Source organism: Microdochium trichocladiopsis (assembly GCF_020744255.1).
Source record: "Microdochium trichocladiopsis strain MPI-CAGE-CH-0230 chromosome Unknown B0I36scaffold_7, whole genome shotgun sequence".
Lineage (NCBI taxonomy): Eukaryota > Fungi > Ascomycota > Sordariomycetes > Xylariales > Microdochiaceae > Microdochium > Microdochium trichocladiopsis.
The window spans coordinates 1,881,935-1,904,581 of record NW_025763550.1 but is presented as its reverse complement, the minus strand read 5'-3'; the positions used below and the strand labels follow the sequence as shown (position 1 = coordinate 1,904,581).

General features: G+C 56.0%; 4 protein-coding genes across 4 annotated transcripts; 1 reads left to right on the top strand and 3 right to left on the bottom strand.

Moving 5' to 3' along the window:
• Positions 1-1,349: 1,349 nt before the first annotated feature.
• Positions 1,350-2,153, bottom strand: B0I36DRAFT_364918 (uncharacterized protein; the record flags this gene model as incomplete). The annotated part of the gene is made up of 1 exon (XM_046159058.1): positions 1,350-2,153. The coding sequence occupies one exon, from the start codon at positions 2,151-2,153 to the stop codon at positions 1,350-1,352; it is 804 nt and encodes a 267-aa protein (XP_046010563.1).
• A 486-nt stretch (positions 2,154-2,639) lies between these two features.
• On the bottom strand, positions 2,640-3,214 carry B0I36DRAFT_246219 (anaphase-promoting complex subunit 11 RING-H2 finger-domain-containing protein; the record flags this gene model as incomplete). The annotated part of the gene is made up of 3 exons (XM_046150214.1): positions 2,640-2,891; positions 2,958-2,989; positions 3,073-3,214. The coding sequence occupies 3 exons, from the start codon at positions 3,212-3,214 to the stop codon at positions 2,640-2,642; spliced, it is 426 nt and encodes a 141-aa protein (XP_046010562.1).
• Positions 3,215-4,499: 1,285 nt separating this feature from the next.
• B0I36DRAFT_364917 (putative thiosulfate sulfurtransferase) lies at positions 4,500-5,564 on the top strand (the record flags this gene model as incomplete). Its single annotated transcript, XM_046159057.1, has 2 exons — positions 4,500-5,452; positions 5,510-5,564. 2 exons carry the CDS (start codon positions 4,500-4,502, stop codon positions 5,562-5,564), a joined length of 1,008 nt encoding a protein of 335 aa, XP_046010561.1.
• An 8,738-nt stretch (positions 5,565-14,302) lies between these two features.
• Positions 14,303-15,526, bottom strand: B0I36DRAFT_385712 (cyclin-like protein; the record flags this gene model as incomplete). The annotated part of the gene is made up of 1 exon (XM_046161078.1): positions 14,303-15,526. The coding sequence occupies one exon, from the start codon at positions 15,524-15,526 to the stop codon at positions 14,303-14,305; it is 1,224 nt and encodes a 407-aa protein (XP_046010560.1).
• Positions 15,527-22,647: the final 7,121 nt, after the last annotated feature.

Genomic DNA, 22,647 nt, shown 5'->3' with positions numbered 1-22,647 from the left:
GTGCTGCAGGGCTGGCCAATCACTGCAGCGTCAGCACAGAGCTAGCTACGGAATTCAAGCAAGCCACCAAAAGTAAAGTGGCAGTGTCTGCAAGGTAGACTCCTGCTCAGCAGGGCTCCATGCCTGCGTATTGTGCTATCAGCTCACGCCAGCTCGTCAGCCCAGCGGGGCGCCACCATGCTTGCTGACTTTTCCCGGAAACACCATACCATCTTTGGTGATTCCAGTGCATCGAGCGTGGCGCGGTGGGGAGCGAGGGCTGAGAGAAATCCAGCTGCCAGATCCGCCACTGGGGCCTTGTCCACGGCACGAAAGGTATTCTTCGCCCAGGCAGATATCTTATTTGTAGGGGGATGACCAGTCTGAGCCATGAGCAATTCCGGCAGGGCAGCTTTGAACAGCACTCACGGTCACGCAGTGAGACCTAGACGAGACCACACACGTAAACGGTACATGCCTATCGTCTAGTCGGTTTGGACCTCATGTCATTCTGAGGATCGACACTTTCTCGGCGGCACGTCGCAACTTGTAAGCCTGTTCTGTGCAGGCTGTCAGCTCGGCGCTGACAAGCTGACATGGCCTGTGCCGAGACCTGCGGTCACCCAGGCCCGGACAATCCCCCGAAACTGAGGCGGAATAGAACTCCACTTGGACCCGAGACATCCCAATCACAGTGCCGAGACAGCTTGATGGTTTATGGCAGCAAAAGTGTTGAAGTACATCTTGCCTACTTAAGTACTCGAACACCAACCTCGTGCGTATTTGGGCTCTATCTTCACATGGAATCACCACCCATGAGTTCAGGGGAGTGAGTACCGCGAAATGATGACCAATCACTGAGCGAGCAACTTTGGGCGTTTGGATGCTTGAGATAAGGCTACGTGATAATTGTAGCTAGGGAGGATTCCTTTCTGTGCCATTCGGGGAATTACGGCGTGTGATGGTGCCCAGTCCAAGTCCTCTAATCGAGGTACACCATTGTGGTCGACCTTTAAATACCAGTCAGAGACGTGGGTGGGCGGGTATGTGCAAGCTATTAGCACTTATGCAGAAGCTTCGTCCACGACTGGAAAAGCAGGCTGTCTGATACGGTCTGCCCTCCTCCGGATGTGCCAATCGCAATGGAAATTCAACTGAGAAGAGGGTATATATGCACGCCTCGAGACGACTGCACGTCCTGTAGAGGATGTAGAGTCACTTTGCCTCCAAAGTACGCATCTTGGTAGACCGCGACCATGTGCCGTCACCAGCCACGCCAAGCAGCACAGCGCTGTTGTGCCGCAATGGAGGAGACATTGGCGTTTATGCTAATGCTGTCGATCAGCTGTCTTGTGCCTCGTGCGTCAGCTTCAATCAGGAGGTCTCCCTGTCGGATCGTCCGCATGCGGGATCGGTCCCGTCGATAAGTCCTGCTCAACCCCAAGGTCTGTGGTCGCGCGATGATTCCGCCGCTCTTCTCCCGCGTCCACGACTTTTCGCAACATCAGCATGCGCTTCTGAAAGTCTTCAATCAGCACGCCATAGTCTTCCATGTTGTCATTTGTCGGCGCCATATCCGCACGGCTGTTCGTGGCGCCACTGCTTAGGCCGCTTCTGCTCCCAGAGCCTTGCCGATTTTGATCCTCAGAAAGAGCCATATCCACCTCTGAGCCAAGGGTTGAGCTTTCGACGCCTTCAACTCGTAGCATAAGCCTCTCAGGGCGCTTCGCAGGCTCATCGCCGTCGTTTCTGCTATCATTGTTGTTGCCACCATCGGAAGACGGTGGAGATATTTGGCTGAGCTCTGCACTAAGTACGGCCCAGGATGGAGACAAGCTGGTGGCGCCCGCGATGCTGTAACCGCCGTTGGCATCAGGACTGAGATCCAACATCATTGCCCGGTGTCGGGAACCTTCTTGGGCTTCGGTGGCCTCGCACTCGGCAAGAGCCTGGGTAAGCATATCCGGATCATCATCACTAAATATGTATCGGACGTGTGGATGATGAGTGGTGCTTTGAGAAGTGTTGGTAACGAGGGTGAATATCGACTCGAAGGTTGGGAGATTCTTGCGGTGGTCGTCGTCGGGTCTGATTTCGGTGGCATGTGATGATATGTTGGGAGGTGCCAGGTCTTGGGGTTGGCGTGACTCGTCGCTTGTCGCGGGCTCCGTCATCGTGGAAGACGAGCCGAGGTGGGCATAAGGATGGACGGTATGGAAGGTGCCTATTGCTGATGGAATTAAGGTGCCATGTGTGGTTTAAGACAACATGGTGATGCTGGAAAGCCAGGGTGGCTGCACCTCAACAATGTTGGAATAGCTCGAGGCAACAGCAGCTGGCCGAGTGTCGGATGAGGACGGCAAGGGTCCTGCACAGGTGTGCGGGATGATGCAAGTGCACCTGCGCGGACGTGGAGCTCTTATCTTATCGCAGGCGTGGCTAGAAAGAGTATCAAAGTCGGGCTGTGCTCAACTTCAGAAGGCTCAACATCGTGCGGACTCAAGTAGCTTTGGATGTGAACCTGATGACAGCCAATGAGTGGCACTTGTAATGGATCCCTGGAGGGAGGCTTTATTATGTTCTTGTGAACAGGCCCTCAATCATACGTGCCTTGTCCCGTATGACGTTGGGTGTAAGGCAAAACTTGGACTGCCCGCCATTCACGGACGTGAACCAACCTTGTAGGCTTGGAGGGTATTAATTGGGATTCGCATCAGCTTGCTCGTCGGCGCCCATGTCCTCATCTGCCTCGGCAGAGCCGCTCGCGGCGTTTCCACCTCCCCACTCGAACTCTGCGACGATGTCAGTGTGCGTGCGAACGGAGACGTGGCGCAGTGATAGTGCTCACTTTGCCTGCACATGGGACATTGTCCTTTGGCAGAGTCCTGCTTGATCCATTCCATGATACAATGCTTGGCTAAGGTCAGCGTCATTTCTGATCGAGGCCGCGGTCTGGGCCTAAGAATATCAAAACCAACCATATGGAAGTTGTGGCCGCATTTCCCATTCACTGTGAAGATTCGCTCGTCAGTATGACAGAGAAGTCGAGTCTGGGCACGCGTGCCTGGGAGATTGTGGGTTCCATGGACGCACAGAGACTGCAGTCATCTCCAGGATATTTGCAGGTGGGACATGTGCCGTCAAACTGTACTTGACAGATTCCACATACGTCGTCCTCTGGAAGATCCCAACGCCATGACGCGACCGCGTCCCACTGCGTAATCTTCACCTTCATGCCTGCGTGGGTGGGTGGAGTGATGTGAGCTGGTCGGATTCACTGAAGGAATAACTCCACGATGAGGTTTGGGTGGCACGTCGTGATTCTCCGCATGTGCCTGTGACTTTTCGCGAGATTGTAAGTGTGCTGGTCGACGGCGGGCGCTCTGTTTGCCTTGCTCACGCACACAAAGTAGCGTATACACGAGAGTTGCCGCAAGCGTGCTGTGAACATGATTCGCAAGGACGAGAAGAAAAAGGTGGGGCGGGGGGGGGCTTTCCCCTCCAACAGCGCTAAATTGTCAGTGCCTGCCCCGGCCGACTTACACCTGATGTCGTTTGCTCTGGCAGGCTCTCTCACGTATCCGTTGCCCTGGAGGATCTCGCATGATGCATACAATTGCTGTTCGACAGGTTGCCAGCTCCATTGTGCCAAGGTAACTTCAATCATGCGCATTCAGAGCATTGTGCACTTTGTTCAAGACGGAAAGGCGTGGCATTGCTGGCCCCACGATAGCACTCGATGGATAGCACTTGATGGTCAGAGTTCATGCAAGTGGTCACAAGCCATTCTAGATGAGGCGGCCGGCCCAGACTTGTCAACTCCAAAGTCAAGCACGAAGGGAAGCTAGCCCGTTAGCCGCATCGAACTGCATGAAACGGCTGGCATCCGGGCAGTCTTTGTGAGGGACACGGTGATTGTACGCAGGCTTTGGTCCTTCTGGCCGAGCTCTTACTGGGAGTAGCGCCTCAATGCGAGACAGTCGTCCACAGAAGAGCAGCTAGACGTCGGGGCTCGGTGGTGACCCCAGCGGGCTGGTATTGCGTGCTCCAGCCATCCACTTGTTGCTGCTCAGCGGCGTCGGCGCGGGGCCAAGCTCCTTGGGTGGTGCTGTCGTCTTTCATGTTCATGCCAGGCCAGCCACTCCCGGAGCTCCGATAAGCAGCAGCTCAACCACATGCTCGAATCCTCAAGAACAGCCGAGACAGCTTCTCGCCCTGCAGCATCGTAGGCATCTCCAGCGGCAACATAACCAGCCCTTGGCCCGTCCCGCGGGTCTCTTGCGTGCGAAGACATTGACGGTCGATCTCAAGGTCAGGCGTTGAATCTCGTTGCTCCGCCCACCGACGACGCCGCACACGTCCTGGCCCAGCTCCACCACCGCCCACCCTCGTCACAGCCCGGCAGCTACCCCAAAAGCCGACAGCCCTCCCCTCACCTATCCTGCAAACCTGCATCAGCACAACCTCCTACCACGGTCCTCACTTGATCCTCGCTTGCAGTGCCTGCCATGGCCGCGACAATGGCCGCCGTGCGCTCGGCCAGAGCCATGCTTCCGCAGCAGCCCCTCCTCCGCGCCCGCCAGCTTGGCTCCGTACATTCCCGCAGGCAGCTGAGCTCCTACCTCGTGTCGCCCAAGGAGCTGGCGGAAGCCCTCAAGAAGAGTCCGCCCTCGCCAATCAACTCGGAGCCTCGTGTCATTCCCCTCTGCGCCGCCTGGTTCCTCCCGAATGACGAGCGCAAGGGCATCGAGGCCTTCCGCCAGCAGCGTATCCCACGTGCCCGGTTCTTCGATCTCGACAAATACATCGACAAGCACAGTCCCTACCCACACATGCTCCCCACGGCCAAAGTCTTCGCTGAGGCCATGAGCGAGCTGGGCATCCGCAAGGAGGACACCGTGGTGGTCTACGACACAAAGGAGCTGGGCATCTTCAGCGCTCCCCGTGTTGGCTGGACTCTCAAGGTCTTTGGACACGACAAGGTACACGTCCTCAACAACTTCAAGCTTTGGGTCGAGGAGGGTCTGCCCACCGAGTCTGGCGAGCTCTACAGCGTGGAATGTAACCCATACCCCATCCCTAAAGTGGAGGCGGAGCAAGTAGCCTCCTTCGAGGAGCTCAAAGAGATCGCCAAGGACTACAACAAGGAGGGTTCGGAAGGCGTACAAGTCCTCGATGCCCGGCCGAACGGCAGGTTCACAGGAAAGGATCCGGAGCCTAGAGAGGGACTCTCGTCCGGACACATGCCAGGCTCAATCAACATTCCATTCAGTGCGGTGCTTGATCCCACCACCAAGGCCTTCTTGCCTAAGGATCAACTCCGGAAATTGTTTGAGGAGAAGGGCGTGGACCCGACAAAACCCATCATCTCGACGTGTGGCACAGGAGTCACTGCGGTAGTCATCGACACCGCACTTGAGGAGGCTGGTTATGGCTCACCAGATAGCCGCAGGATCTACGATGGCAGCTGGACGTAAGTTACACTCTGGTCAGTGAACCGCATGGTCATGCTCTGACAGTTGATTTTCAGGGAATGGGCTCAAAGAGTGAAACCTCAAGAGTCACTCATCATCAAGGATGACTGAGCGTGGCTGAGCACATACGCAGCTGAGACGACAACAAAATAAGAAGCAGGATGTCTTCGACTATATACCCAAAGAAAAACGATCCGGTCGCGTCAATTTGCCGGTCTACCCCGCCCATTCTGGATATTCGGTTTTCCTCAATTATCTTCAGCTTTGGAGACATACAGCGTCTCTTCTCTTTGACGAAAAGTCGTTTGCGTTGCCCTTACAGCAATTACGTTCGGCTCGTGGCCACCATCAAGATAATGCACATGCCGTCCCGCGTGCTAGCTGGGCGGTGAAGCCCAAGAAAGTGGGCATGGAGCAGTTGAAAGTGGGTAGTCAGGATGTGAGCATCCCTTGGCAAGGATATCTCGTGAGCCCCGATGATGCGAGGCGCAGAGTGAGGCGGGTCTAGTTCGTTGATTTTGTTATGGCATTCTTCAGGCATACGGACAATCAGATATCATGGAAACACGCTTACACACACCCACCCGGAATGCACCGTCAAACCGCAGTGCTACATAATCGTGATCGTCCAATGACAAGCCACTTGGCACAGATGCAACCAGAAATACATGACCAGGTGTGGCCACGAGGTCTTGGGAACTTTATATGAACTTTGTTGTGATTTTCAAGCTACCTCAAGAAAACCTAATGCCTTCCTGGTTTCCCTTTTTGTGCTGCTTGCGAAAAGAAGTCTTCGGCAACCATGCGAAGCCCGAAAATATCAAATCGTTACGAGAAAAGATTTACCACACGCCGATGTCGTCGTTTCCCATTCCCGTTGCGCAAAAAGTAAAGAAAAGAAACCCTGGGTCATCACCATCTTGTCTTGACATGTCCGCCCCCTGCTCTGGCCGTTTTGTTGTTTTGCTCGTTTGTGATTGTGCTTTAGTTGCTCACCCAATCTAGTAGCGCTTGCCCTCGCGGAGAGTGTCGGCGAACTCCTCCAGGGGGCTCCTGATGAGCTTCGTCTCGGTCCACAGGTTGGGGGTGAGGAAGCCGTAGGTGTTGGAGATGGCGGCGAAGGTGGCCTTGAGGGTGTTCTCGAGGGTCTTGGTGGAGCCGGAGGACGAGGTGTAGGCATCCTCGATACCGGCGAGCTGGAGAAGGCGCTTGACGGCGGGCGAGGCGACAATCTGGGTACCACGGGGGGCGGGGATGAGTCTGACGGTGACGGAACCGCACTTGCCGCTCTCCTTGACGGGGAGGGAGTGGGGGAGACCAAGGTTGGAGCCCCAGTAACCACGGCGGACTGGGATGACGGAGAGCTTGGCAATGATGATGGCGGCGCGGATGGCGGTAGCAACCTCCTTGGAGGTCTTGATGCCGAGACCGACGTGGCCCTCGGAGTCACCAATGATGACAATGGCCTTGAAGCGGGTGCGCTGACCGGCACGGGTCTGCTTCTGGACGGGCTTGATCTGTAATGAGGCAAAGAGGACAAGTTAGCCGATGATTCCTCGAAACAGTAATTTGCGCCTCGTCCGCGGAGTGACTGTGCTGGGCTCAATGGCCTCGCAACGCCGTCCCCCGAAAGACTGGCTCCTCTTCTCGGCGTCGGCTCATCGTACCTTCATAACCTCATCCTTGAGCTTGGGAAGGAAGAAGTCGACGATCTGGTACTCCTTGATGGGCAGGGAGTGGAGGTAGATCTCCTCCATGGACTTGATCTTGCCAGCCTTCACGAGACGGCCGAGCTTGGTGACAGGCTGCCACTCCTTCTCGCTGTCCTTGTTGCCGCCACGACGGCCACGGCCACGACCACGGCCGCGGGGACCGCCACGGTCACCACGAGATCCGAAACCACCACGGGCTCCGCCAGCGGGAGCAGCACCACCACGGTCAGCCATGTTGGTTATTTGTTGTTGGGGGGTTTATTGTCGACGAGGGCGAGAATTGACTGTCGCAAGAGTCGTCGTCGTTGGGCGTCACACTCGGGAGTGTCAAGTGGTGTGGGTTGATGCGAAGGTGTCCCGGCAGGTTTTGGCTGGTGCTGCGAAATTTCGCTCCGTCCGCAGAGGGGCACTGCCCGCGCGCGCACTGCCGACCTGCAATTTTTGATGCTCAACTTTGTGTGCTGGACAAGGAGGGTTCCCACGTGGTCCGTGCACGACCCCCCTGCGACCAGGTTGTCTTGGCACCTCCAGGCCCCCACTTGAATTGCTCATTCTGGATTGTTGGCGATAGCCTCATGTCCTCCACCAGCCTTCCGTTACCTCTCGGGTGGTCTTTCATGAGTAGTGTCCAGCATTCGCTGTCCAGAGCAAAATGAGAGCCCCTCCAACCACGATCTCGCCTTTCCGCTACATCATCATCAGGCTCAGACCGCAGACGGCACGCTTGGTTATACCCGGGGCATGGCACCATGGACTGAGCGCTCGTCATCAGGTGCACCAAGCCACGGCACATATTCTCGAAGAGACGCCGCTTCTTTGAGCGCTCATTTTCCAAGCTTCTCACCATGTTGCTGGCGGCACCGCGCCCCCTTTGGCGTTGCTCGCGCAGGGGCTAAACTTCTTGACTTCCTCGAGGGGCAAGATCGTGCATGCACTTGCTCAAGAAATGGGATCTTGGATTCATATGACCCTGACGTTCATTGCTATTTCCTCTTATTCGGCGACTGCCTTTCACAGTGCTACTCATTGATGTGCCTGTGATATAGTCGAGGAAGGTACGACCCGAGTTCATACCTCTTGTCTTCACGAGGCGGGACATCTCAGATCCCATGATCATAACTTGTTTGCCTGCTTCTACTCATCGCTCTCATCCTGCATCTGTCCTGCTCAACTCAACGCTAAGAGTCTTTTGGTGACCTTCCACGGTTTTTGGGCCTCACTTTTGGTTCCCTTCATCATATTCCACTGCTCTGCTTTCGGGACCTTCATCATTCTACGATTGGACTCTTGTCACGGTCTCAACTGACTCGGTCCCCGGCATCAACCATGATTCTCAGTCGACTTCGGCGTCAAGTTGCCAGCCGACCGTGGTTCCATATGGTTCTACTGGTCTGCACTCTCCTGACGGCCACGGTGCTCGCACTCTACTCAGGCAGGGCCCTTGAAGCTCACGATATAACACACAAGGGCCTTCCAGGACCAGGCGCAGCTGCTCAAGATGTGAAAAGACCTCAGCGGGGCCTGCAAGAACGAGGACTTGGCCTCGGCATGCTCACAAACATCATCCCGACTGCAATTGCCTCCCTTGTACCTGGTGCAGCAAGCTCTCTTGAGGCAAAGATCACAAATGACCTTGCCGGAGCTTTGCCAACAGCCGCGCTTCCAACACTTCTACCTTCAACAGGGCTCGATTTACCAACAGCAGGACTTCCTCTGCCATCGGCCGGTCTACCGCTGCCAGTATCAGGGCTTCCCTCAGGGGGTCTCCCATTGCCCACAGCTGGACTACCTCTCCCGTCTAGCGGACTACCTCTCCCTTCTGGTGGTCTTCCTCTCCCGTCCGGTGGTTTTTCTCTCCCGTCCGGTGGTCTTCCTGTTCCGTCTGCAGGTGTTCCTATTCTAAGCAATGCCGTGCCTTCACTTCCGATCTCAGCGCCAGCGGCATTGCCAACAGCCGATGCCATCCTTGGACTCGGCAACCAACTAGCTGGCATTCTTGGAAATCTCGTACCGTTTGCAGCCAACAGTATTGTCCAGGCTGTCACCTCACAAGCCCTCGGGCTAGTGTCGGAGGTTCAAGCCGTAGCTACGGATGTTGCCGCCTTGGCTAATCAAGTCTCCTCCGACCAGCTCGCCGTGCCCGACGCCTTGAACGCTGCCGGCAACCTTGTTAATTCCCTTGACTCGGTCATCGGGGGAATCGTGAAAAATGTGACGGGGAATGTTGCTGACATCCTTCCTGCACCTGTCTTGGATGAGGTGGTTTCCGGAGTCAAAAATAGCCTCGGTGATATTGTTGCGATCGCGGACGGCCCGATGGACCTTATTGGAGATCTGATTGAGAACAACGTTTGTGGTCTTGTGACCGCGGTGGACGGTGTGCTGCAGACTGTTGCTGGCTTCTGCGGGCATATGGATTCAGCCTTGTCTATTGCGACACAAACGTCACCGGCGCCGTCGAATACTGCCATGCCAGCTTCACAAATTTCCCCGTCAACAAGCAGTGCTGGCGTTGGTATTTCTTCCTCTTCCCGTGCTTCTGACACTACGCCAGCATCCTCTGGTGCCACTTCCGCTTTGGTCCCTGTCACTATGTCGTCTGTGACTATACCCGACTTTACAGGACTTTCTATTTCTTCCACGGGGCTATTGACGTCTTCAAGTTCATCACCAAACACGTCAGAGGCGGCTTCCACCAACGGTAATTCTCTGTCCTCACAACTGCCAGGAGACTCGACCGCATTGTTTTCCAACAGCAGCCCTGCTTCGCCAGGAATCAATGATTCAACTCGCGTATCAGCTGCACCTAGCTCAGTCAATTCAGGCAAGTAATTCTCACGCCTCGTGTGCGCTGAGTGTGCTAATATTGAAGTGACTCTAGAATCTTTGACGGTGACGATATCTTCTTGTCCCGTTGTCACAAGCTGCGGACCTAGGTGTGTACCAGTCACTGCATTCTGCAAGAGTAACTGTTCTGACAATTGCATAGTAATGAGCTGGTCAGCACAACCACCGTGTACGTTCAGGCGCCTTGCCCCACGATTCCACCCAGCAGCAATCTTCCAACAGGGGCAGGCCCATGCCCTGGATCAGGCTATACATGCAACGAATGTCTCGATGGATGGTTCTGTCCACCACAGCAGACTCCCGCTCAACCAGCACCTTGCGGTCATGGCTGGCCATGTGCTCATTGCCAAGATGGCTGGTTCTGCGCACCACTCCCTACACCAGTGCCTTCACAATGTTCAAACTCTCCCGGGCAATTTACGACCGATGTCACAGCTACCTCCACCGTTGCTGTTTCATCAAGCTCATTTCTGGTGTCAACCCTTGGTCCGGAGTCAGAGCTGCCAGTGCCTGCGCCAACCCGTCCAGCGACTGCGTCAGATTGGCACTACTGCGGTTGTTGGGCAAACCAACCTCACCAGCCGGCCCTTGAACTAGCCGACGATGACCTGTTGACCTTGACGAACCCTACCTGCGTGCAACACTGTGTCTCGCGTGGCTTCCTAATGGCTGCCACTTCCAGTGGGGATTCTTGCCATTGCGGAAACTTCCTCAATGGTACGCAATCACTGGACGACTCGCAGTGCAACATACCCTGCGTGGACGATAAAACCCAGGCCTGCGGAGGCGACTGGGCACTCAGCTGCTACAGTCCAAATGGCGAACCTCATGGCTGGGCGAGCGTTGGGCCAGAGCCTCTCAAGCCTACATTGACCCCCCCTGAGATCGGCGAATTGGATATTGGAGGGGTTGCGATTACATGCATTACGACTCCATTCATCATCTATCCGGCGCCTGGAAATAACAACCAGGTTATCACCGAGCGAGGAATCACCACAATGAGACCGCCTGGCGATTTGCCCAATGATGACGGAAGCGTGACAACTGAACCTGTGGTAACAGACAATATCAGCTCAAGCCTAGGGCCAGGGCCGTCTGTGCCAACACCTGTAACCCCAAGTGACCAAGGAGGCACTCACTCCTCCTCTAGCTCTCAGCCTGGAGCCGCACAAACCACGACAAATCCATCAAGTAACAATGTCTCTGTGGTCACTTCGAGTGCGGGCCTGCAAACCATGTCGATCACCAGCCCTCCCGCAGGTGGCGGCGGAGTCGCACCAGGTCAAGGTGATGCGACCACATCGACGCCTACAGATCAGACACTTCCGAGTCCTTCGTTGTCAAACCCGGCCTCTCCGGACAATTCTCTAAGCATCTCATCTGGTTCCGAGCAAAGCACGCCTCCAGCCCCTAGTCAGACATCGTCCTCAAGTACAGTAGGGAACGCCTCGACGAGCCCGACACAGATTTCGTCTTCGGGCGTCTACACGAGCAATGCTCCAGAGGCCAGCGGTACATCAAGCTTAACGGGCAGTCTGAGCGCTCTGGTGTCAACAATAATGCCGACTGTTCCTGCATCTCCTGGCGATGAGAGTAGCGGTACCCCAGGACAATCCGACCTTGCAACCAGTTCTCAACCTTCGGTTTCAGATGCAAGTATCTGTGGGCCGGCAGCCACAGGCCCTTCGTGCTTGATTACACCAGGAAGTGTTGACTCTACTGATCTCTCTGGCTCATCGAGTGTATTCCCCCACGTGACGGGGCCAAACACCGCGGGTGAGAGCTCCCAAGCTACTCCAGTGACGAGCCCACAAGCTCCAGGCAGCGCCACCACCACTTCCAGCAGCCAACCGACAGACCCTTCCGGCGGGGGTAGTGTTGCCCCAGAACAAGGTTCAACAACTAGTGCTGCCGCCTCAAATCCATTGGGGCCGAGCGCTTCCTCTCCAGGGCCCGCATTGTCAGGCAGTATCACAGAGTCAAAGGATGGTACTACCGGCCTTAGCATCACGACGGGCCCCAGTGTGCCAGGCACCCAGTCAGCGCATGTTACTCCGAGCGACTCTTCTGCTGGGAATCTTATCTCGTCGACGAGCATCGGACTCAGTCAGACATCGCTGCCAGCACAGTCTCAGAGCTCGACTATCGTTCTGTCTGGCAGCAGTGCTGGGACTTCTGATCAACCCAATCTGAGCACTGTGAGCTCTGTACCAGCAACCTCGTTGGTCCAATCGAGTGCTGGAGTAACATCGCCGCTTCCATCGCCTCCTGGCCCAGATGGAAGCCCAAGTGGTTCAACTTCTGACATTTCCTCAACTTCGCCAGATCAAGGTGGTAGCGTGGCGCCCGGTCAACAGAGTCCGAGTACTCTCGCGTCGCCAACAACTGTAAGCCCAAGCTCACCAGGGCCTCTACCCACAACCATCACCACTTCTATCCCCCAGCTCACCTCCACAACAACTTCGACCTCTGACTCCGGTCAGAGTGAAAGCACCGTGCCTAGCGGGACTAGCCAAGGTCTCGAGAGCACTACCATAGCATCAAGCACGACAAATCCTGTCGACGGGGGAACTGTAGCGCCACAGCCGGGCGAAACACCAGACTTCACGCTTCCACCTGGTGTTATCCCGTATGGTGGCGTTGCAAAGCTGCCGACAACATTCCGCTTGATACCAGTGTAGAGTTTCATGTAATTCAGTGGTCTGCATCTCGTGACGCATGTGCTCCATGGTTTGAGCTGTCTCATTCTGACACGGAGGGCGGAGCTCCAACTTTTCATAGGTGCATAGGCTGAAACGCTGGGTAGCCAAGTGCTCAGCCTTCTTTTTTGGGATTCGCATCCTTTGTGGCTTTTTGGACTGGCAACATTACATTCGATGCGGCCGAGCAGACTCGGGCTGTCTGATAGATACGCATTTAGCAAATCAAAGTTTATTTCGCTCGATTTGGCGTCCGCTGGTCTCTACCGTGCAGAAGGATGCCGCGACATGTCTTCTAGCCCTTGCTTACCATGTCCCGATGGACCCGACCCGAGTTGAGAATACGATGGTCGCAGCTATTAACGCGAAGCATCACTATGACAAGGCCGAAGACAGTGCTTCCAGGCCTAGACCCGTCAAACGCACAGCTAGCACGAAAACTGGCACCGACCAGCCAAAACTGCCGCGTGGACGTCCAAGGAGAGCGAGCCGTGGCTGGCGCCAGATAGCTTTGGGTGTGTGGTACACCCAAATACGCTCGTGTGTGGAGATCTTCCGATACCCAGACAAGGAAGGCCGTGGTAATCAATACTCTCGTTGGCGATTGTGTGCTCTCACGCCGTAGCATGTCCACGCCACCGTATCTACGAAAGAGAATTGCGTTTAACCTAAAGGCGGCATTGCAAAGACAACACAGATGGCGATGAGCAAACTAAGGCGGTCTTGAACAAGGTCTTGCCTGGTTCTTATCTGATGCTTATGTACATATCCTCGAGAGGGGCATTGGCGAGGCCGGTGACAGGTAAACCCACCCACGCCAACAGGATGTACACATTACGCCCACCTCGGCCCAAACTACGGCAGTTGCGAAGCGTAATTTAATTACTCCCACCTGAGACCGCCTTCAACGGTGCGTTGACATGCTTGGTAAATTGCTTTGGTATTTGTCCCATATCTTGTCAAAGCCCACCAAGAGCATCGAGGCTTTCCTCCTCTGAACGTAGCCTCCACGTATGATATGATGGTGTGAGCCAACATTGCCCACGGTATGCTTGGCGTCTAGTGTTGAGGTCAGCCTCCCCTAGCCCAAGTCTGGGAGTACATGAAGAGGATCTGAAGCCTCAACGGTCACCAACCCCGGCATCTCCAACAACCCCTTCATGTCCGGTACTGCCCGCCGCGCGGGTCTCTAAGCGGTGGCTGTCTGATGTTGTGCAATCTCTCCAGGTCCGGAGTCTTCCCCCAAAACGGGTGCAAAGTAACTGAAACGAGCTTTTTTTGGTGGCCATTTGTGTCATTGAGTTTTGGTTTGCAAAAGAAATGAGAAGGGCAGCTTGTTGTACGCGCTCAATTGGGTATGACCTCAAAGAAGAAAGTGGAAAAGGGGCAAAAAATAAAATAAAACACAAGTCGCTAATGCCATGGAGATGATCTGTCCCTTCAAATGTATGCAGCAATCTTTTTTCTTCTTCCAAAGATACACACTCTTTTGTAATCAACGTGGTGGGTTTGTGGCGTGGAGATGGCGATCATGTCTCGGCGCTGCGAGCACATCGTTAGATCAGCCAGATGGCCAAGCTGAGTATTACTGTCATTGAGACATCATGTGACCGCTGTAATCTTCATGTACATAGGCTGTGTAGTGGTGCGCCTGCTGCTGCTGCGGAGGGTAGACAGTCATATGTTGTTGAGAGTGTTGGGTCGGGGTAACGGGGCATCGCGGAGGAACGTATTTGTTCATAGGATCCGTAACCACAGGCCATGCGCCATCGGGAGTGATGGGAGGAGTGATGTACCCGTCTGTGACATTCATGGTGGCGTTGTTGTGACCCTTCTGGGGCGTGCTGTAGATGTTGGCGTGCTGGGGGTGGAGCATCGACTCGGACGGCGGCGAGGGAGGACTGAGTTGGCGCCGCTGGAGCTCGGCCTGATGTGCCAGAAAGTCGGCGAGTAGGGTCGAGGCTCTCGAGAGGTTGGGAGCGGCGTACTTGCGAGACAATGTCATCGATGGTTGATGGACGTGTTTCGAGAGCAGCTGGACCGTCTCGTTGTCGGCCTGATCCCACTCGCCTTCGCTAATGGCCGGGCGTCCCAGGATGGCACGGGCGAGCGTGAGGGAGGCACGAGCCATGGCCGAGGGCTTGGTCGAGACAAAGTCGCGGTGGTACAAAGCGATCTCGGAGAGGTAGGCAGCCATGTTCTCAACTTCACGGTCGTCAGCACGCTCAACCACAATGAGCTGAGAGAAGAAGTCGACAGTTGGGTGGCCAATCGACCACTCGAGCGTGTTGAGAACGTGCATCTCCATCTGCGTAAACATGCCAGAATCGTACAGGCCACAGCACATGTTGTTGAGCTCGTTGATCTGAGGAACACGGTCCTTCTTGTCGCCGTACTTGGCGGCGATGAGGAGGGCGGCACAGCCCACAAGCTGGTAGTGCTGCTTATACACAACACGCTTTGAGCAGTACCTGTCCAGGAGGTTCACAGTCAGGAAGAGAGTTTCAGGCAGGAGAGCGAACGCGGCGTGGGCCTCAATGAGGAAGTCGATGAGGTATGGGCGCATGAACCACTGGATCTCGCGCTGCATGTCAATGAGGTTGGCGTCGGGGAGCGTCTCGTTCTCCATCACAGCCATGTGCTGCATGATGTCTTCAATGTACTCGTCGTGAGCTAGGCGAGACAGCTCGTTTGCGATCATCTCCTGTCTGTTGCGGGCAAGCATCTTCGCGGCGTCCTTGGGAGTGATGCGGGCGTAGCGGGGCTCGTCGCCTTCGACGAAGAAGCCGCAATCGGCTGACTTGGGATAGGCCATGTTGATTGTACTGGTATCTGGGCGAGGAGTGAGGGAGGCGTTGTAGGGGTCGTTGTGACCGAGTGGTGATCTTGAAAAAGAGGGACGATCAGGTTCTCCAGGAATCTTTTTGGTGAGGTCGATAGGTTGAGAGAGTGACTGGTGATATTAAGCTTGTTGGTGCCGGGTTGGCGAAGGAGTGAAAAGCCGCAATCGGTGTGTTTTGTTATTAGTGTATTAATGAATGTGGTGAAGGATAAAAAGGCGAATGAATGACAGTGGCCGGATGATTGCCGTGGTCTCCAGAACTGGGGGGTTGCGGAGGGACCGGGATGCACGGGCTGGGATGCAGCACCGTTAAAAGGGGACGTCGATGGAGTGGCTCTGTAGTGCAACCAGCTAAGAATTAGCATTCAAAGAAACAAAGCTTGGATGTCATTGGCGGGCCAAAGTCGGCTGCTTGGAGCCGAGCGGATCAATCCGAGACACATCACAGGTCCCCAGGAGTTTGTCTGCCCTCAAGGGGGTGTATTTGACAAGAGCCCTAGCCCGGCCCCTGCCCACTGCATCTATAGGACGCAGTGAATGGAGGGCGAGGTTCATCGATCACCAGCGATTGGCACGCAGCAAAAGATAGAAGGATAGTGGTACCACCCCTTGAGCCCGAGGTGAACCTGACGTGACGTCGCTCGACAGCTGGACGAGCCAAATTGGGAAGTGCGGGTGGAGTTGTGCCCTTACCGCCACGATTAGTCGACAGGAAATTATGGCGATCCTGCCGAGAAAGCTGAGCGGGAACAGCGAGTTAACGAGTCCCACAAGGCGATGCACCTCTCGAAGTCTGTGAGGGCGAGGACGTGAGTGTCGAGGACTAGACCGATGGCATACGAGTGAAGACCGTCGGCGGAAGACTGTAGAAATTGCGCACACGCAGTCGGTCAGAAACAATGATCATGCTTGTAGGTGTTTTGATGCAGCATCCATCACGAGGGCGAGTGCATGACGCGAGCCATGCCCAAGACCAAGCCCAAGCACATACCTCGACACGTGCACGCTCCTAATCGGACTCGAGGCGTCTAGATGACCTGTTGCATGTAGGCGTCGTGTCCTGGCACCGGCAGTAGACCCTGAAGCAGAGCCCAAGACCAGTGTACAGAGGGAGGTCCACACTGGATTGCGATAGGCCGAGTCAGATTCCTGAACAACGACGAGGCACTCGTCAAAGGGGTGCGTGAAAGCCGGGGGGCTGTCGAGGCAGGCAGATTTTCGTGACGGCAGGGACGCTGCGGAATGCAGAGGCGCACGGAGCTTTGCCGAATTGCGGGCAGGCGCGGGTCGCAGGTGGTGGTGATGATGATTGTGGTTGAAAGGGGGCAGGGCAGGAATCGATTGATGGTTCCAAGGGGGTGGATGGGGCTTACCAAGGAATTCCAGCAGCAAATTACCCAAGAGGCCGCAGCGCGGAGTAAAACACGACTTGGCGAAACCGGAAGAATCGAGCAAGGAGAAAAAAAAAATAAAGAGGCGGATGGTGGTTTAGTCTGGAAGAAGCAGAGGGGACAACTGCACACCGACACGGACGTGTGGATGTAATTGTACTCGACTGGCTTCTCTCGCTCTTCGCAGACTTCGCTCTACTCTCTCTGTCGCGGGGGCGGCGGTGGTTTGTCGAGATGGCCCGGGGACGAATGGATTTCCTCTTGGGACTCCGTTGTGCTCCTTGGGACGAGGACCAGGAGACGACGGCAAGGGGAAATGTCGAGGGAGGAAGGGAACGACTGGAGCGGATGGGGAGGATGGAGTGAGACGGAGAGGAGAGGGGAGGAGCCACAGAACGGGAGTAGGAGGAGGATGCGCAGGTAGAAAAAGGATTGGAAGAGATTGCCTGCTGCAGCTCCAAGACAGGTCGCAGCAGCAGCAGCTGGTGCTGCAGCGGTAGCAGCAGGGCAGTCCCCAGCCCAGCATTACCCAGCAGCACCCGCCCGCAGCACGAGGCAGTGGGCACGGGCAGCCCAGCAGGATCCCCCATCATCCATCATCCTCCATCAGCCTGCAGCCAGCCCGCCAAGGAGCAGCACAGCTGGACACACCGGCAGCCACCTTGCTTGTCGTGCAGGCCCGAAAACAGGAACAATGGGCCGGGGCAGGGCCAGGGCAGGGCCCGCCCGCGCAGGAGCAGGGCTGGCTATGGGCGAATGGCTGGCCGGCCGGGGGCTTGTGTGCTAGCGCGGCACAATGCAAGGACTGGCCCTCCTGTGGGCAGCCTGTCACAGCCCGCCCTCGAGTGCGCGCGCCCGCGCCGGCCCTCGTCGTGCCTGCAGGGGTTCCGCCTGCACCTGCTAAGCACACATATAGGCGAGCTTGTACACAGTGCCACGCCCGCCCTCAGCCAGCCAGCCAGCCAGCCCCGGGTGGGTGCTCAGTCCATCATCAGTCAACCTCCTCCTGCTCCTGCTCCTGCCTCCTCCTCTTCTCTCCAAAGAGACCAGTATCGTCATGTCGGCTGCTGCTGCTCCTCTTTGGTGGTCTCATACCTCCTGCTAGCTCGCATGTCCGGCACGCCAGCGATGCTTATTCTCCAAATCTATGCCCGCCAGCCTGCACCGTGCCAGGCTTTTTGTCTCCTGACGTGCATGAGATCTGCATCTGCTGGGGCAGCCACCATCATTAAAAAAAACACCATAGAAGCACAGTCCTGGTCACAGTGTGTTTGGTGGATCGTTTCAATTTCGCTCGCAGCGACACCTGCGTGGACTCTGCAACCCTGAGCCAGAGGCGGCCTAGTTGGGCGTCGGAAATACATGCAAGACAAGTGCAAAGTACTACTGCTGTTCAGCATCTCGACCCTGCCTGCCTTCTAGAAGAGGCAATGCCAGTCGGCCGCCGCCCTGCAGCTCCCAGAGGCGCGGGCTTCACACCCAGAGACAAACGATTCCACCATCACTCCCACATACTGTCGCGAGCCAAACGATGCCGTGACGCAGTTTCAGGGACTTGGCCCGCTTGCCTTGCGCCGTGGCGGGTGCAAGTATGAGTGTGGGTTGAGACACCACCCACTCAATGCCGTGGAGATTGCCGTTTTGGCACTGTCCAGGCACGGCCCTTGTTCGGTGCTCGTCCTCGATCAATGCTCGTCCTCCTCGTAGCGTCCCAACTCGCCAGCAGCAATCAGCGACGCAGCAAGCGCGACATCTAGACACAGACAACATGGCCCGATCGGGCGGCCCTCCTTGCGCTGCTTGCACCCGCGGCTGCTAAACAACAAACGTGACCTCCCCAGTTCTATTTATTTACCCCGTTTGGCTCTTGTCCTGCTTCTTGTTTGTTTTTTACCCCTTTGGCCAAGGGGCTCAGGTGGCTCAAGGGCGACCGCCGGGCCCCAACAGAATGGCGACATGACAGATCGCCGAGGCAGGTCCCCCGTGGGCCATGGATGGCACGCGCCTCATCTCGAAATAGTCAAGGCACGATGCGTCAGAAGAGCGCGTAAAGTGGTTCTGCATGCTCCAAACATATTTTTTTTTATGTTCCTTCTCCCTCCTTGCAAGTGGCCCCTCTCCTAACTCCCGTGAGACCGGGACACACAGTCTTGGTTCGTGAAACCCCGATGCTACAAATGTCATCAAAGCGGGCGTGGCCTGGACGGAGACTGTGCACCGGCTTGGACCCTCCTGACAGCCCGCACTGGGGCACAGTACAGTCGAACCAAGACAGTGTACGCCCACAACGCGCATGGTTTAGATTCTGCATGTTACCTGCGTGCGTGCCTACTACGCACCGCTACCCAGCCGCGCTTTTTCGTGAGGTCTCGGTGACGGAAAGACGGGGTACGGTATCCAGCCAGAGCCTGGGACGCCTGCCAGAGAATTACTCGCGGAAGCTCCAGTTCGTGCCCCTCACTTGACACGGTTTTTTTCAGGCCAGAGGTTACCTGACGCACGTGCAAACCGGGACTAGCAGCTCCGGATGCGAGACAACGAAAAGGCAAACGATGTCCTCAGACTTCGGGAGCCCGGCGCTGCCCCAGCTGGTCAAGAAGCAGCCTCGTTTGCACCGAGCCATGTCTCTCTCCCAATCCTTCAAGCCGGGTGCCGAAGCGAGCTTACGACGGGTTTAGGCAGGAGGCGCCCTTCGCAGGTAAGATAGGATCTACTTGGCGACGGTGGTGCATTCCGTCAGCCGAAGAGGCCCATCAGAGGAAAGCCTGCTCGATGGCAGTGCTGGAGGCCAGAGTCCGAGCCGTTCCCTGCCTGGCCTGGCCTAGCCTGACGACGTTGATCCTAACAGACGTGCACGGCTCGTAGATCTTATGGGGCACACCGTATCGTCAAGTCCGCACACTAAGTCGCACTCTCCAGGCATGAGAGCCAAGCATCCAAGGTTGGTCCGAACCGACCGGCATTGGGCCGGCGCACCATACCGCATGCCGGCAGCGCCCAATTGGGAGACTTCAGGACGTTACTGAAAGGTTCGATTGCTTCAATTCGGCGACATCTTGAACGTCTTGGCTTCCAAGGTTGTCTCGTGCTTCATGTAGCGTACCTTAAGTAGGCACAGCTGTCTCTCGTGCAGCCAGGCGTCCCGTTTTGGGCAGTGACAATCGGTAGTTCCTTCTTCCCAAGGTTGCCAGCCTGCGCATGTCCATCCCATCTAAGTTGATCCATATCCAATCTCGAGCAAACAAGATTCTGTCAATGCATCATTTTTTTTCTCTCTTATTATTCGCCCCATAGACTCAAGCAGCGCCAAAGACAATCTGCATTTCTGAACCTCCGCGCAATGGCCAATCTCCAGCTTGGACAACATCCCAGCGTTCACGACGTTGGCACCAAGTCAGAGCCTAGCAACCTCGAAAATGTAGCCTGTCGACAAAGTCCCTGCCCATTTGGCCTCCACCAGGATGGTGGGTTGAGGGCCACAGGACTCCGTGCCACCATGGCGTATTACGGTACCAAATCCAGCAAGACATAGGCCCAGAAGCGCCGTTCGGCGGCAGGTTGGGGCATGCCCACACCACACGGCCAGGGGGCGGAGGCGGCGGCGGAGGAGCTACGATAGCGTTGCCTCAAACCCAGGTCAGGAGATTAACAGGCCGAGTCGGGCTAAGTGGCCTAGCTCTGTCGCGTGGATGTCGTGCCCAGGGCCTCCCGTCATCGAATCCGTACCCAATCAGCCTTCTGCAACGCGACCCGACACGTCTCGCCAGATCCAATCAATCAATGGTGCCAAGCGTGTAATCATCGTCATCCTCAGCGGACCGCCTTCAGCAGCCCTTCCGACAGACCTGCCCGGTCTGCACTGGCCTGCCTCCGCCGCAACTTTCCAGTGCCACTATCTCACCAACGACGCCGCCCACTCTCATGGTGGTGCCTCGGTCGCGGGGTAAGGACATGCTGGGCTGAATGGCCGCGCGCCGTCGTCAAAACCGTCACGGCCATCTCCGGTACGGACGGCCCATCTGCGCCAGCCCGCTACACAAGAACCGGCTCATTGGCCTCAGCGTGCGACCAACAGTCTCGCCATGCTGCAGTTCCCCTCACACCACAACTGGCCGGGTCTCGCGTGGCCACTCCATGAATGATAGGACCTTGTCCCCCAGACATGGAACAAGATCATTGTGGAGCATAATCGTCAAGTCAGGACACACAAGTACCAGTCTGCCAGATGGAGCGCTTCATCTGTCGTGTCCCTAACACACAGCAGCTCGTGCTGGTTGATACTCACGTATTCAACCATATCTAGATTTGTGTGCATCTTGTGACGCAGACCATGCAGTCATTCAGCCCATGCCCTCTGTATATTCGCCAGCAGTGCTTGAGTCGGTACTGGCACAAGTCTTGTCACTGAATCATCGTCCACAGCCAAGAAAAAGCACTATACAAAAGCAAAGAGCCAACAGCTAAATCAGCATTCTCGCCCACATTTGGATGCCATCTCCGGAACTTCCCCTGTCTGCCTTATCTCGATTTTCCTGGTCGTTGGTCCTCGACAATCCACAAGGGTTTTCTTGTTGGCTGCATCCAAAATCAGCATCAACGTCCCACAAGCTCAAATCCCTTCCGGGCGGAGCGAAACCCATAGCCCTTGACCTGGGCCGGAGGTCCATCAATCTGGGGTCTCGCAGGGTCCATGAGCGCCATGCCATACGATGAACTACTGACAGAGTTCCTGCTACTGAGTTTCTTCACGTTGTTGGTGGCTAGAGGCGGCACGCCCAAAGACTTGCGCTTACCCATAGAGGACAATGGAGTGCACTGGAGTTGAACCCCTGGTCCCCTAGCGTATCAAAAGGCGACCGGTGGCCGCTGATCAGCTCGCATTTTCTGGCCTCACATGCAAGCATCCGTCCAATCATGCATCGACAACAGTCACCAAGCATAACGTCCTGCGACGCTCCATGGCCATTTCTAGATGCGAGGTCTGCTATTGTATATCGTGCAACCACCTGCCTCAAGTCATACAAGCACATAACTCGATTCACTCAGCACTTTGAAGAGCGACTGACGTGGGCAAAAGGCCTTGTGGCCAGAGACATCCCCGATGCCGGTTCGCAAAGCGCCACCAATCTTCGGGCCCCGATATGCACGATAGCTACGTGGCAATCTGGCAACCACAAAGTGCCGAAGGTTTGCCAGCTGAAGTGATAGTGCCACCCATGGACTGAATGAATTGAGGAAGATCCCTGCAAGCTGCGACGTTGGCGTGCTGCAAAAACAGGCCCCAATCAGGAAAACACGCTTGATCACGACATCCACGCGATGCTGCGTGAACGCCATGGCATTTTGACGTTTCTCTACGGAGCCATGCCGCACCGGTGCCGTCAACCCAACGATTGGCCGGCGCATCGCCTCGACGCGAGCGGAGCACAGAGAGGGTACAACAGCTGCGCGCTGCGTATCAAGATCGCGATTTGTGTAACAGCTAGATTCGTCCAGTCAGCGACCGTAGCGAGATCTGAGCTAGCGAGATCCAAATCTCCATCTCAACCATGGGCAAAGCCTTGACTTCCCGGTTTTTGTTGCACAATCCCATGTATCCTGCATCTTCCCCACACACATCACCGTCGCCTGCGGCAGAGAATGACCTGAACAGTGATCGTGCGGTCCTGTATTTCGCGCGCACCCTGCAAATCATGTTCAATC